The 12019-nt window shown below is 43.6% G+C and overlaps 1 protein-coding gene across 2 annotated transcripts in view; it reads right to left on the bottom strand.

Annotated features, from left to right (window-relative positions):
- The window catches only part of uqcc1 (ubiquinol-cytochrome c reductase complex assembly factor 1), a 98626-nt gene that overhangs the window by 56693 nt on the left and 29914 nt on the right, over nt 1–12019 (bottom strand). For both annotated transcript variants that reach the window (XM_080204610.1, XM_080204608.1), the window contains one exon: nt 10273–10330. In XM_080204610.1, coding sequence (XP_080060736.1) covers nt 10273–10330 — 58 coding nt within the window. The remainder of the gene's footprint in view (nt 1–10272; nt 10331–12019) is intronic.

A 12019-nucleotide genomic window follows, 5' to 3' on the forward strand; every position in this document is an offset into this window, starting at 1 on the left:
TAGAATCCCTACAGTGCAGAAGGCCATTTGGCTCATCGAGTCTGCACCAACCATAATCCCACCCAGGCCCTATTTCCATAACCCCACATATTTACCCTGCTAATTCCCTGACACTAGGGTCAATTTAGCATGGCCAATCAACCTAACCTGCACATCTTTGGACTGTGGGAGGAAACTGGAGCACCCAAAGGAAACCCATGCAGACCCAGGGAGTTTGTGCAAACTCCACCCAGACAGTGACCAGAGGCCAGAATCAAACCTGGCGCTGTGAGACAGCAGTGCTAACCATTGTGCCGTCCCAATCTTCGGCAAACATTCCTTTGATCTGATTTATTGTCAAACATATTAACATAGTGAAAAGTATTGTTGTATGCTATACCGACAAAGCATACCGTTCATAGAGAAGGAAACGAGGGAGTGCAGAAAGTAGTGTTACGGTCATAGCTAACATGTAGAGAAAGATCAACTTAATGCAAGGCATGTCTTTTATTTATTAAGTTTATTTGTCACAAGTAGGCTTACATCAACAGTGCAATGAAGTTACTATGAAATTCCCCTGGTCGCTACACTCCGGTGCCTGTTCGGGTCAATGCACCTAACCAGCATACCTTTCATACTGTGGGAGGTAACCAGAACACCTGGAGAAAACCCACGCAGACATGGGGAGAACATGCAAACTCCACACAGACAGTGACCCAAGTCAGGAATTGAACCCGGGTCCCTGGCGCTGTGAGGCAGCAGTGCTAACCACTGTGCCTCCGTGCCATCCCATTCAAAAGTCTGACAGCAGCAGGGAAGAAGCTTTTCTTGAGTCTATTGGTATGTGACCTCAAATTTTTGTATCTTTTTCCAGGTGAAGGGAGGTGGAAGAGAGAATGTACGGGGTGCATGGGGTCCTTAATTATGCTAGCTGCTTTACCAAGGCAGCGTGAAGTACAGATAGATTCAATGGATAGGAGACTGGTTTGCGAGATAGATTGGGCTATATTCACAACCTTTTGTAGTTCCTTGCGGTCTGGGGCAGAGCAGGAGCCATACCAAGCCATGATACAAGCAGAAAGAATGTTTTCTATGGTGCATCTGTAAGAGTTGGTGAGTGTTGTTGCTGATGTGCTGAATTTCCTTAGTCTCTGAGAAAATAGAGGCATCGGTGGGCTTTCTTAACTGTAGTGTCGGCGTGGGGGTGACCAGGACAAGCTGTTGGTGATCTGGACACCTAAAAACTTGAAGCTCTCGACCCTTTCTACTTCATCCCTGGTGATGCAGACAGGGGCATGTTCTCCTCTATGCTTCCTGAAGTCGATGACAATCTCCTTCATTTTGTTGACATTGAGGGAGAGATTATTGTCGTTGCACCAATTCACCAGATTCTCTCTTTCCTGTACTGTCTCATTATTGTTTGAGATCCAACCCACTATGGTGGTGTCATCAGCAAACTTGAAAATCAAGTTGGAGGGAAATTTGGCCACACAGTCATGGATGTGGGGCACCAGCGTTGAGGATGATTGTTCCCACTTCTGACCTAATGACAGAAAGTCATTCATGAAGCAACTGAAGATGGTTGGGCCTGGGACATTTCCTGGAGGAAGAGCTGCAGCAATGTCCTGAGACTGAGAAGATTGACCTCCAAAAACTACAACCATCTTCCTTCATGTTTGGTATTAGTCCAACCAGTGGAGCATTTTCCCCATTGACTTCAGGTTTGCTAGAGCTCTTTGATACTCAGTCAGATACTGCCCTGAGGTCAAGGGCAGTCACTCCACCTCACCTTTTGAGTTCAGCTATTTTGTCCATTTTAGGACCACTGCTGTAATGAGGGCAGTATTGTGCACTCCTGCAGTATTGGTCTCCTTACTTAAATGAGGATATATTTGCTATGGAGGGAGTGCAGTGGAGATTCACCAGACTGATTGCAGGGTTGATGGTCCTAAAAGGAGGGGTATATGAGACTGGGCTGTATTCTGTGGAATTTAAAAACATTCAAATTGACTGCATTAAACATACAAAACTTCACAGGGCCCACAGTGGTTGGTGCTGCTGCCTCACAGCGCCAGGGACCTGGGTTCGATTCCCGGATTGGGTCACTTTGACTGCGGAGTCTGCATGTTCTCCCCATGTCTGCATGGGTTTCCTTCCGGTGCTCCGGTTCCTCTCACAGTCTGAAAGGCATGCTGGTTAGGTGCACCGGATGTGCTAAATTCTCCCTCAGTGTACGCGCGCAGGTGCCGGAGTGTGGCAACTAGGGGATTTTCACAGTAACTTCATTGTGGTGTTGTGAAGCTACTTGTGACACTAATAAATAAAGTTTAAAACTTTACATAATAGGGTGAATGCAATGAAATGCAAGAGGAATGGTTTTCCCGGTTGGGGATGGAGACCAAGAACCAAGGCACACAGTCTCAGAATAAAAGGAAGACCAGTTAGGACTGAAATGAAGAGGAATCTCTCCACTCAACAGTCGAAGAACTTTGGAATTCTCTATCCCTAGGTGGTTGTGGAAGCTCAGTCATTGAGAATATTCAAGAGAAATTGACAGATATCAAAGGATAGGAAATAGCACAGGAAAATGATATCGAGGCAGATGATCAAGTTGGGTGAAGCTGGCTTGAGAAGCCAAATATGCTAATTCCACTCTTATTTCCCATTGTTATGTATTTGTACTAATTCTTATTGGTTTAGTGAGCTCTGGTGTATTCATTGGAAGTGACATCATAAGTCCCTAGAATGGGAAATAGGTAGATAAGAAGCAGCAATGAAAGAGAGCACGCAACTGTAAATAAAGCTATATTATTTTGATTTGATTTGTCACATGTATTAACAGTGAAAAGTACCGTTTCTTGCACACTATACAGACAAAGCATACCGTTCAAAGAATACATAGGACAGATTACTGTTGTAACACCAGTTCACCAGATTCTCTGTCTCGTCATTGTTTGAGATCCACTATGTTGGTGTCATCAGCAAACTTGAAAATCCAGTTGGTGAGGAATTTGGTCTCACAGTCATAGTTGTAGAAGGAATACAGGTATTGAGGATAATTGTTGAAGTGGTGTTGTTGCCTATCCTTACTGATTGTGGTCTGTGGGTTAGGAAGTCTAGAATCCAGTTGCAGAGGGAGGAACTAATCCTCAGGCCAGAGCTTGGAGTTGAGTTTCATTGGAACAATGGTGTTGAAGGTTGAGCTATAGTCATTCGGTAGTAGTCTGACACACGTATCTTTGTTATTCAGGTGTTCCAGGGTTGAGTGTAGGGCCAGGGAGTTGGTATCTGCTGTGGACCTGTTACAAATGATAGGTGAACTGTAGTGGATCCAGGCAATCTGGGAAGCTGGAATTGATCCGTGCCATGACTAACTTTTCAAAGTGCTTCATAACGATTTATGTCAGAGCCACCAGGCAATAGTCATTAATGCATGCTGCCTGACTTTTCCTTGGTACAGGGATGATGATTGTCTCAAAGCAGGTAGGGACCTCAGATCGGAGTAAGGTGAGATTAAAGTGCCTGCGAATACTCCCAACATCTGGTCCACGCAGGATCTGAATGCTCGTCTGGGTACCCCATCTGGGCCAGTTGCTTTCCGTGGGTTAACTTTCAAGAAGGCCAATCTGACGTTTGTGATGGTGACCTCAGATACAGGTTTGGCCAAGGTTTCTGGCGTTGAAGGAATGCTCTAGTTGACCTCCTGCTCAAAACAACTGTAGAATGCTTCGATCTCATCAGGAAGACGGGCATCGTTGCCTATGGTTCTTTCTGCTTTTATCTTGTAGTCTGTTATATTGTGCATACCTTGCCAGTATGGCTAGCCTGGGACTCTAGCTTGGCCCTGTACTGTCTCTTGACATCTTTGATGGCTCTCCACAGATCGTATCTGGATTTCTTGAGTAGGTCGGTGTCACCCAACTTGAATGCCTCAGACCTGGACTTCAGCAAGCAGTGGATATCCCTGTTCATTCTCGTTTTTAGTTGGGAAGACACGGATTTGCTTCTTTGCCACTTACTAATGAAGTCAGCTACTGTAGTGGTGTACTCATTCAGGTTGGTTGCTGAGCTCTTTATACTGATCAGTCCATTGACACTAACCAGTCCCATAGAAGATCATCTGATTCCTCAAATCAACATTGCACAACTTTATCAGATTATCCCGCTTCAGTTTTTGCTTGTAAGCTGGGAGCAGCAGCACAGCCTTGTGGTCTGATTTATGGAATGTTTCATCACAAGACAATTTGTGGTGGTATATATTTCATCATAAACTTTGTTTTGTGTTAAACCCCTCTGTGCATCCTAATGTCGTTCTCCAATATACAGCCCGCATTCTTCCCCATGTCCCCCATTCTCACCCATTCCCCCAGTTCCCCCATCTCCCCAGTAGTGCTTTTCACCACCACTGGGCACCTCAAAGCACTTTACAACTAATGAAATACTTCTGAAGTGCAGTCATTGTTACAATATAGGAAACACAGCAGCCAATTTGCATACAGCAAACTCCCACAAGCAACAATGCAATAATGACCAGATCATCTGTTTTGTGATGTTGATTGAGGAATAACTCCCCTGCTCCTCTTCCAAATACTGCCACTTCAGAGGGCAGACAGGGCCAGAGTTTAACCTCTCATCTGGAATTTGGCATCCCTGGCAGTGCAATACTCTCTCAGTATCTCATCAGAGTGTTTATCTTGATTTTTGTGCTCAAGTCCTGGCGTTTAACTTGAAACCACAATCTTTTGGCGGAAAGAACATAAGAAATAGGAGCAGGAGTAGGCCAACTAGCCCTTCGAGCCTGCCCCGCCATTCAATAAGATCATGGCTGATCTGTCGTGGCTCAGTTCCACATTCCCGCCCTCTCCCCATAACCCTTAATCCCCTCTCTCATCAAAAACCCATCAACCCGCGTCTTAAAAATATTTAGCGAGGTAGCCTCCACCACTTCAACGGGCAGAGAATTCCAGAGATTCACCACCCTTTGAGTGAAGAAGTTCCTCCTCAACTCTGTTCTAAACCGCCCCCCCTTTATCTTGAGGCTATGCCCCCTAGTCCTACTATCCTTTCTGAGCGGGAAGAGTCTCTCCACCTCTATCCTATCCATCCCATTCATCATCTTATACGTCTCAATGAGATCTCCCCTCATTCTTCTAAACTCTAATGAGTACAAGCCTAGTTTATTCAGCCTCTCCTCATAGCTCAACTCCCTCAACTCCGGCATCAGCCTAGTAAACCTCCTCTGCACTCCCTCCAAGGCTAAAATATCCTTGCGTAAGTACGGCGCCCAAAACTGCACACAGTACTCCAGCTGCGGCCTCACCAATGCCCTATACAGCCGCAGCAAGACCTCCCTACTTTTATATTCAATCCCCCTCGCGATGAAGGCCAGCATCCCATTCGCCTTCCTGACCACCTGCTGCACCTGCAAGCTGGGTTTTTGCGACTCATGCACAAGGACCCCGAGGTCCCTCTGCACCGTCGCCTGCTGCAGTTTTTCTCCACGTAAGTAATAATCCTTCCTACCATTATTCCTACCAAAGTGGACCACCTCGCACTTGCCAACATTAAATTCCATTTGCCATTTCCTGGCCCATTCGCCCAGCCTATCTAGATCCTTCTGTAGACTCTCCCCACCCTCCGCACAATTTGCCTTTCCACCAATTTTGGTGTCATCAGCAAATTTCGACACCCTACACTCGGTTCCCTCCTCCAGGTCATCTATATAAATGGTAAATAGCTGAGGCCCCAGCACCGACCCCTGGGGCACTCCACTAGTCACCATTCGCCAATCCGAATAGCACCCATTGACCCCCACTCTCTGCCTCCTATTTGACAACCAGTCCTCTATCCACGCTAACACCCTACCCCCAACTCCATGCCCCCTGACCTTCTGTAATAACCTCTTGTGAGGTACCTTGTCAAACGCCTTCTGAAAATCCAGAAAGACCACATCCACCAGCTCTCCTCTATCCACCGCCCTAGACACATCCGCATAAAACTCCAGTAAATTTGTCAGACACGACTTCCCTTTAAGGAAACCGTGCTGCGTCTGCTCTATCAAGCAGTTCCCCTCAAGATGCCTCGCTATTTCCTCCTTGATGACGGATTCTAACATTTTACCTACAACAGACGTTAAACTAACAGGCCTATAATTCCCCGCCTTTTGCCTGGCACCCTTCTTAAACAACGGTGTAACATTAGGCAGCAGTACTACAAACTGAATCACAGCTGATACACTCAAGAAGCTTGAAATCATTCAGGACAAAGCAATCCAATTGATTGGCATCCCATCCATCACCTTAAACATTCACTCCCTCTATCACCAGCACATCATGGTTGCAGTGCACACCATGTACAAGATGAACTCCAGCAACTCACCAAGAGGTTGAGGGTTTGGAAGATAGTAATCATCTTCCAAACCCACAACCTCGACAATCTAAAAGAATAGGAATAGACGGTGCTTGAAACACCATCACCTTCAAGTTTCCATCCAAGGCACATAACATCCTGATTTGGACAGTGTGGTTCCCTCATTTTTGCTGGGTCAAAATCCTGGAACCATGCATGTTTTTTAACCATATGCACTGTAGAAGGTCCAGAAGCCAGTTCACAAAAAGTACATTTTATTTCTTAGTCACAAGTAGGTTTACATTAACACTGCAATGAAGTTACTGTGAAAATTCTCTAAGCGCCACACTCTGGCACCTGACGAAGGAACAGCCAGTTCCGAAAGCTAGTGGCATTTGCTACAAGTAAACCTGTTGGACTTTAACCTGGTGTTATGAGACTTCTTACAGAGGAAATCCACGCAGGGGATTGAACCTGGGTCCCTGGCACTTTGAGGCAGCAGAGCTAACCACTGTGCCACCCATTGCCACTATTACCATTATTTTCACAAGGGCAATAAAGTACGGGGAATAAATGTTGGCCTTTCTCATGAAGCCCATAGCTAGAGTGAATAAAATTAGTTTTAAAAGCTGTGATGCATGGAACTCTGAATATGTGGTCTACTTACAAGCTACCTTAGTATCTGGGAGTCCAATGGGTTTCCTGTAAAGTTCATCAGACCACAAAGATTGGGTTCTCTTTCCCTGATTTGCCCGCAATTGCAAAATCTTACAACACTCCTGGCCTGTATTTGAATAATTGCCTCTCAAGATTGACATTATGCTCTGATTCTGGGTTACAAATGGAGACTGGCACAAAATGTAGGTCTTTTTAATGGATTCACTACTAACTGCTAATGATGGGCATTTCACTATGGTGAAGTGACGACACAGAAATCACAGCAAGAGATCTTTACTCTAAACTGTAATGGGACGATTTAAGGAACACTCAAGTCTTACCATTAGGCAGTTGGTTGAGGAAATGCCCAGTTACATCTGTTGTGACCCTGAAGCAACTGGGACAGGTTTAAACTGTGCATTTCTAACAAAACTGTCAAATGACTGTGGTTTCTGCATCTTTACCCTTGAGCAATATAAACAGCCAACCATCTGTGGAAATATCCTTCCTGAACTGTTTGGAGATACAACAACATTATTTAGACTAATGAGCAACGCGAAGACTTCGGTAGCCTTTATAGAAAAATACACAGGTCAAGTCATTTCCACAGCATCCACCCCCCTGTGTATTTCTCAAATAAATCACGTCACTCATTCAAAACTTTCTCACCCACAGCAGTACATCCATTTAACGCATTGGACAGTTTCAGCCTCATTAATCAGAGATTAAGAGAGAGTGAGGTAATGGGGTTGGCCAATTTCTTTCAAAGTGCTGCCGTTTATTATGGTGTCTGTCACAGGCCTTTCCTTGCATTAACCATTTCGCAAACTAAACTTATCATGGTGTTGATTAAAAGAAACATTCACACAGTGGCCAATTGTCATTGAAACCTTCTATTGAAAATGCTGTTTTTCTAAAAAAAAGTTATATCAACAATTAAATTAAAAGAAAAACATTCAGAACCTTAATCAAAGCCTTTTAAATGACCACATGAAAATAAATGACTGCTGATTGACCAAAAATGTTTCATAGACATTGGTATTTGGGCAGAAACTTCCTTTCGGAATTAGTGGTTTATGGCACAACCTGATAATACAGCAATGGGTCCTTCATGGAGTTCACTGAACCGCCTTGTGAAGGGCTCTTTAATGATTTTCTGGGCTTGGTCGAAGCTGTTTATAGCTCAGATGATCCTACACCTATTTGATTTTAGAGGTTTTTTTGTTTCTGTATCACAGTTCCTGTAAAATATACTCTACTTCTCTCCCACTCACTCCAACCTAAATGTACTTCAATGCAAATTATCTGGCTATAGTAATATATAATTTTGTCAGTCAAGTTTTATTTTAATTTGTTCATGAAATTGGGGGGTTGCTAGCTGGGCCAGCATTCACTGGAGCATTTAAGAGTCCACCAATTGCTGTAGGTCTGGAGTCACATGTAGGCTAGATCAGGCAAGGACGGCAGATTTCCTTCCCTGAAGGACATTAGTGGACCAGATGGAGTCTTTTCAATCGATAATGGCTTCATCATTTAATTCCAGATTTCTACTAAATTCTAATTTCACTATCAGGTGGGATGGTGGGAAACCGGGTGGGATTCAACCCCGGGTCTCTGGATTACTCATCCAGAGACAACACCACTACACCACTGGCTCCCCTCATTTTCAGTATTACTATATCAAACTTTGTAAGCTTGTTCTTGAGCAATATTTTGTACCCCTTTGGAACCTCTAGTTTGAAATTTAGCTGTATGAATACTAGTTGACATATTTTCCACGTTTGAGTGGAATTTCTTTTCCTGTCCTTTTGGAAGTGATGATGGGCCAACCTAACCAAGTGGAGAAGGAATTTCGTACCAACGAACAAACACTGAATACCACCTTATTGTTCCAAAGAAGAGGTATCCTGATCAACATTCCCCCCTCAACAACCATTAACAAAAACAGAACCACTGTCACAAATTAGTAGTTATATTCATCTAAGACAAACATTATGCTGTAAGTGTATTTCATTGGCTGCAAGTTCTTTGGAATCATTTGACTACAGGGCAGTATAGATGCTTTACTCTCATCCATGCCTTTGTTATCTCTAGACTCAACAATTCCAGTGCTCTCCTGGCTACTATCCCATCTTGTACACTCTGCAATCTTGAGTACAAGTCTGCCGTCCATGTTATAATTTGCTTCAAGGTCCCCTTATCCATCAGTCCTGGCTCCCATTCCAGCAATGTCTCAATTTAAAATTCTCATTCTTAGTGTTCAAATCTATAACCAAACCCTTCTGTCCTTTGTAACCTCCTGAAGCCCTTCACATCTCTGAGCTCCTCTATATCTTACCTCATACGCATTGTCAGTGCTGCGCCATTAGTGAATGTGCTTTCAGCTGCCTAGGCCCTAAAGTTCAGGGAGACCCTCCCTAAACCTAAGCTTTCCTTAAAATCTCCTTCTTGCCAAGTTTTTGATCTCCTGTCCTAATGTGCTTTTCGTATGGCCCAGTAAGACAGATAGTTTGATAATGCTCCTGCGAAGCTCTGAAGGTTTGAATTTCAAGGCACGTGGTTTAATTGTTACCTCAATGTGCTCAACCTCCTCTCGTTCTCTACGGAAAGTTATCTCAAGTCATTCAGAACACTAGGGTACAAAAAACCAAAATAAATACATTATTCCAAGGCAGTTCCAGACAAGAGAATCCTGACCAATTTAAAAATCAAGTGTCCAAATGTTAGCTTTGGTTGAGTTCCAGAGTTCAAAACAAGACTGGAGTCAGAATAGTCACAGCCTAGTAATAAATGCCTAGTCACTGTCGAGAGCTATCGAGGAAAACCAAACCAATTCACAAGTGTCTGGTTCAGTGTGGAAGAATCTGCCAAATAACTCGTGTCACAATTGTAAATCAAACATGGGTAAAATTATTGTCCTGTTACTTTTGTAGTCTGTACAGTGTGTTAAAATGGACCCTTGTTTTATTCTTCAAACCTTGTCTTCCTCTTCCCCTATGGTGAAAACTAGGCAGCTGAGTGGCAACAACACACCCCCTCAAAAACTAGATCTGAAGCACAGATGAAAGACGACAGAAGCGGGTTTGTACACAGTTGCAGTATTTGTATTTTCTGGCACCAAGGTAACCTGGGCACAGATAGCATTGGCATACAGCTTGTTCAACTATGCCAGCTGCACACAGCTGCTGCCATTTTCACACAACTCCAATCTAGCAAGCAACAGCCAAACATTGAAAAAACTAACTTTTGGATTCTCTCAGAACAACACTTGCAGCTGAGTTTACTCACCAGACATGAAGCTGGGCAACAAGGAACCAGGAGTTCAGGGTGTCTGACAAATTGCATCCTGCAGACAAGTAACAAAGATTCATTTAGTTTGCCCACATCAAAAAAAACTAGAAAACCCAATTTTATTTTGTCCCTTACCCAGAGCAGAAAGGAACCCTTCCCAAGAACAAACGGATTTTAAAAAAAAACAAGTTATAGCTGACTTTCTGAGCAAAGCTCAGGATGGGTGTTCCCTCACTCCGGCAACGTGGTTTTGGAAAGGAGACTTAGAAGTAACTAATAGCCTCTTTATGCTCAAAAAAAAATTGGAAAAATTACTTTAAAAAAAGTGGAAACCACAAGGGCTGTCACAGCGAGTTGTGCATAAAGCAGTGTGCTGGAACTCCAAGCACACTGCCACGTAGATTAAAACTTCCAGCTTACTGACTTATTCAATAGAAGGTCACTGTGTCTCAGCATGAATGCCATTGTCACAGACACTACCAATCTATAAGGACAAGGGGGAGGTGAAGGTCTAATGATACTTTCGCTTGACTATTAAACCAGAAACTCAGCTAATGATCTGAGGATTCGGGTTTGAATCCTGCTATGGCAGATGTTGGAATTTGAATTAAAAAGAACTGGAATTAGGAATCTACTGATGACATGAAACCATTGTTGTCGGAAAAACCCATTTGGTTTGCTAATGTCCTTCAGGGAAGGAAATTTGCCATCCATACTAGATCTGGCTTATATGTGACTCCAGAGCCGCAGCAATGTGGTTGACACTTAACTGCCCTCTGAAATGGCCTAGCAAGCCACTCAGTTCAAGGGCAACTAGGGATGAGCAATAAATGCTGGCCAGCCAGTGATGCTCACGTCCCACAAATAAATGAAAAAAACAGCATCAGTATTAGACAGGGTATTAAATGTTTTGGAATCATATAGACTACAGCGATCCAAAACAGTGATTCACCACTACCTTCTCAAAGGCAATTAGGTACGGGCAATAAATGCTGGACTTGCCAATGATGCCCACACCCTACAAATAAATAAGATGCAGATCAGCTATGATATAACTGAATAGCAAAACAGGCCCAAGGACCTTATGACCTGTTTGTGTTCCTAGAATGCCACATCTTAAGTTCTGAGAGTTCAGTTTTGCTTTTGTGCATTCTTGTTTTGCTCCGACTGCCTAGGATTTAAATAGACATCAGAGCGATGAGACTATAAACAGGCCATGGTAATGCCTTTTTCCTTACACATATAAAACATTAATAAAGGGAACTCTCTATGGAACCATACAATCATGGAGTAGCCCCAGTCATAGCTGCATGCAAAAAGAACTTTGAAATTAGCTGCAGTTTGTGAGATCGCTAACCCATCCATTGCGGTAAAATCAAGGTTAAAAGATCCACAGTTTAACCGTACACATTAATTCCCTCCACTGCCCATTCACAATGGCAGCAGTGTGCACCATCTACAAGATGCACTGCAGCAACTTGCCAAGGCTCCTTTGGCAGCACCTTCCAAATCAGCAACCTCTGCTATCCAGAATAAGGGCAGCAGGCGCATCTCTGTCTCCAAGTTCCCTTATGAGGCACACGTCATTCTGACTTGGAAAATGAATCACTGTTCCTTCATCATTGCTGGGTGAAAGTCCTGGAACTTCCTCCCTAACACTACCCACATTTTAATTTGATTTATTGACACATGTATTAATATGCAGTGGAAAGTACTGTTTCTTACACTATACAAAGCATACCGT

Source organism: Carcharhinus amblyrhynchos, chromosome 16 (assembly GCF_965287045.1).
Source record: "Carcharhinus amblyrhynchos chromosome 16, sCarAmb.v2.hapA, whole genome shotgun sequence".
NCBI lineage: Eukaryota > Metazoa > Chordata > Chondrichthyes > Carcharhiniformes > Carcharhinidae > Carcharhinus > Carcharhinus amblyrhynchos.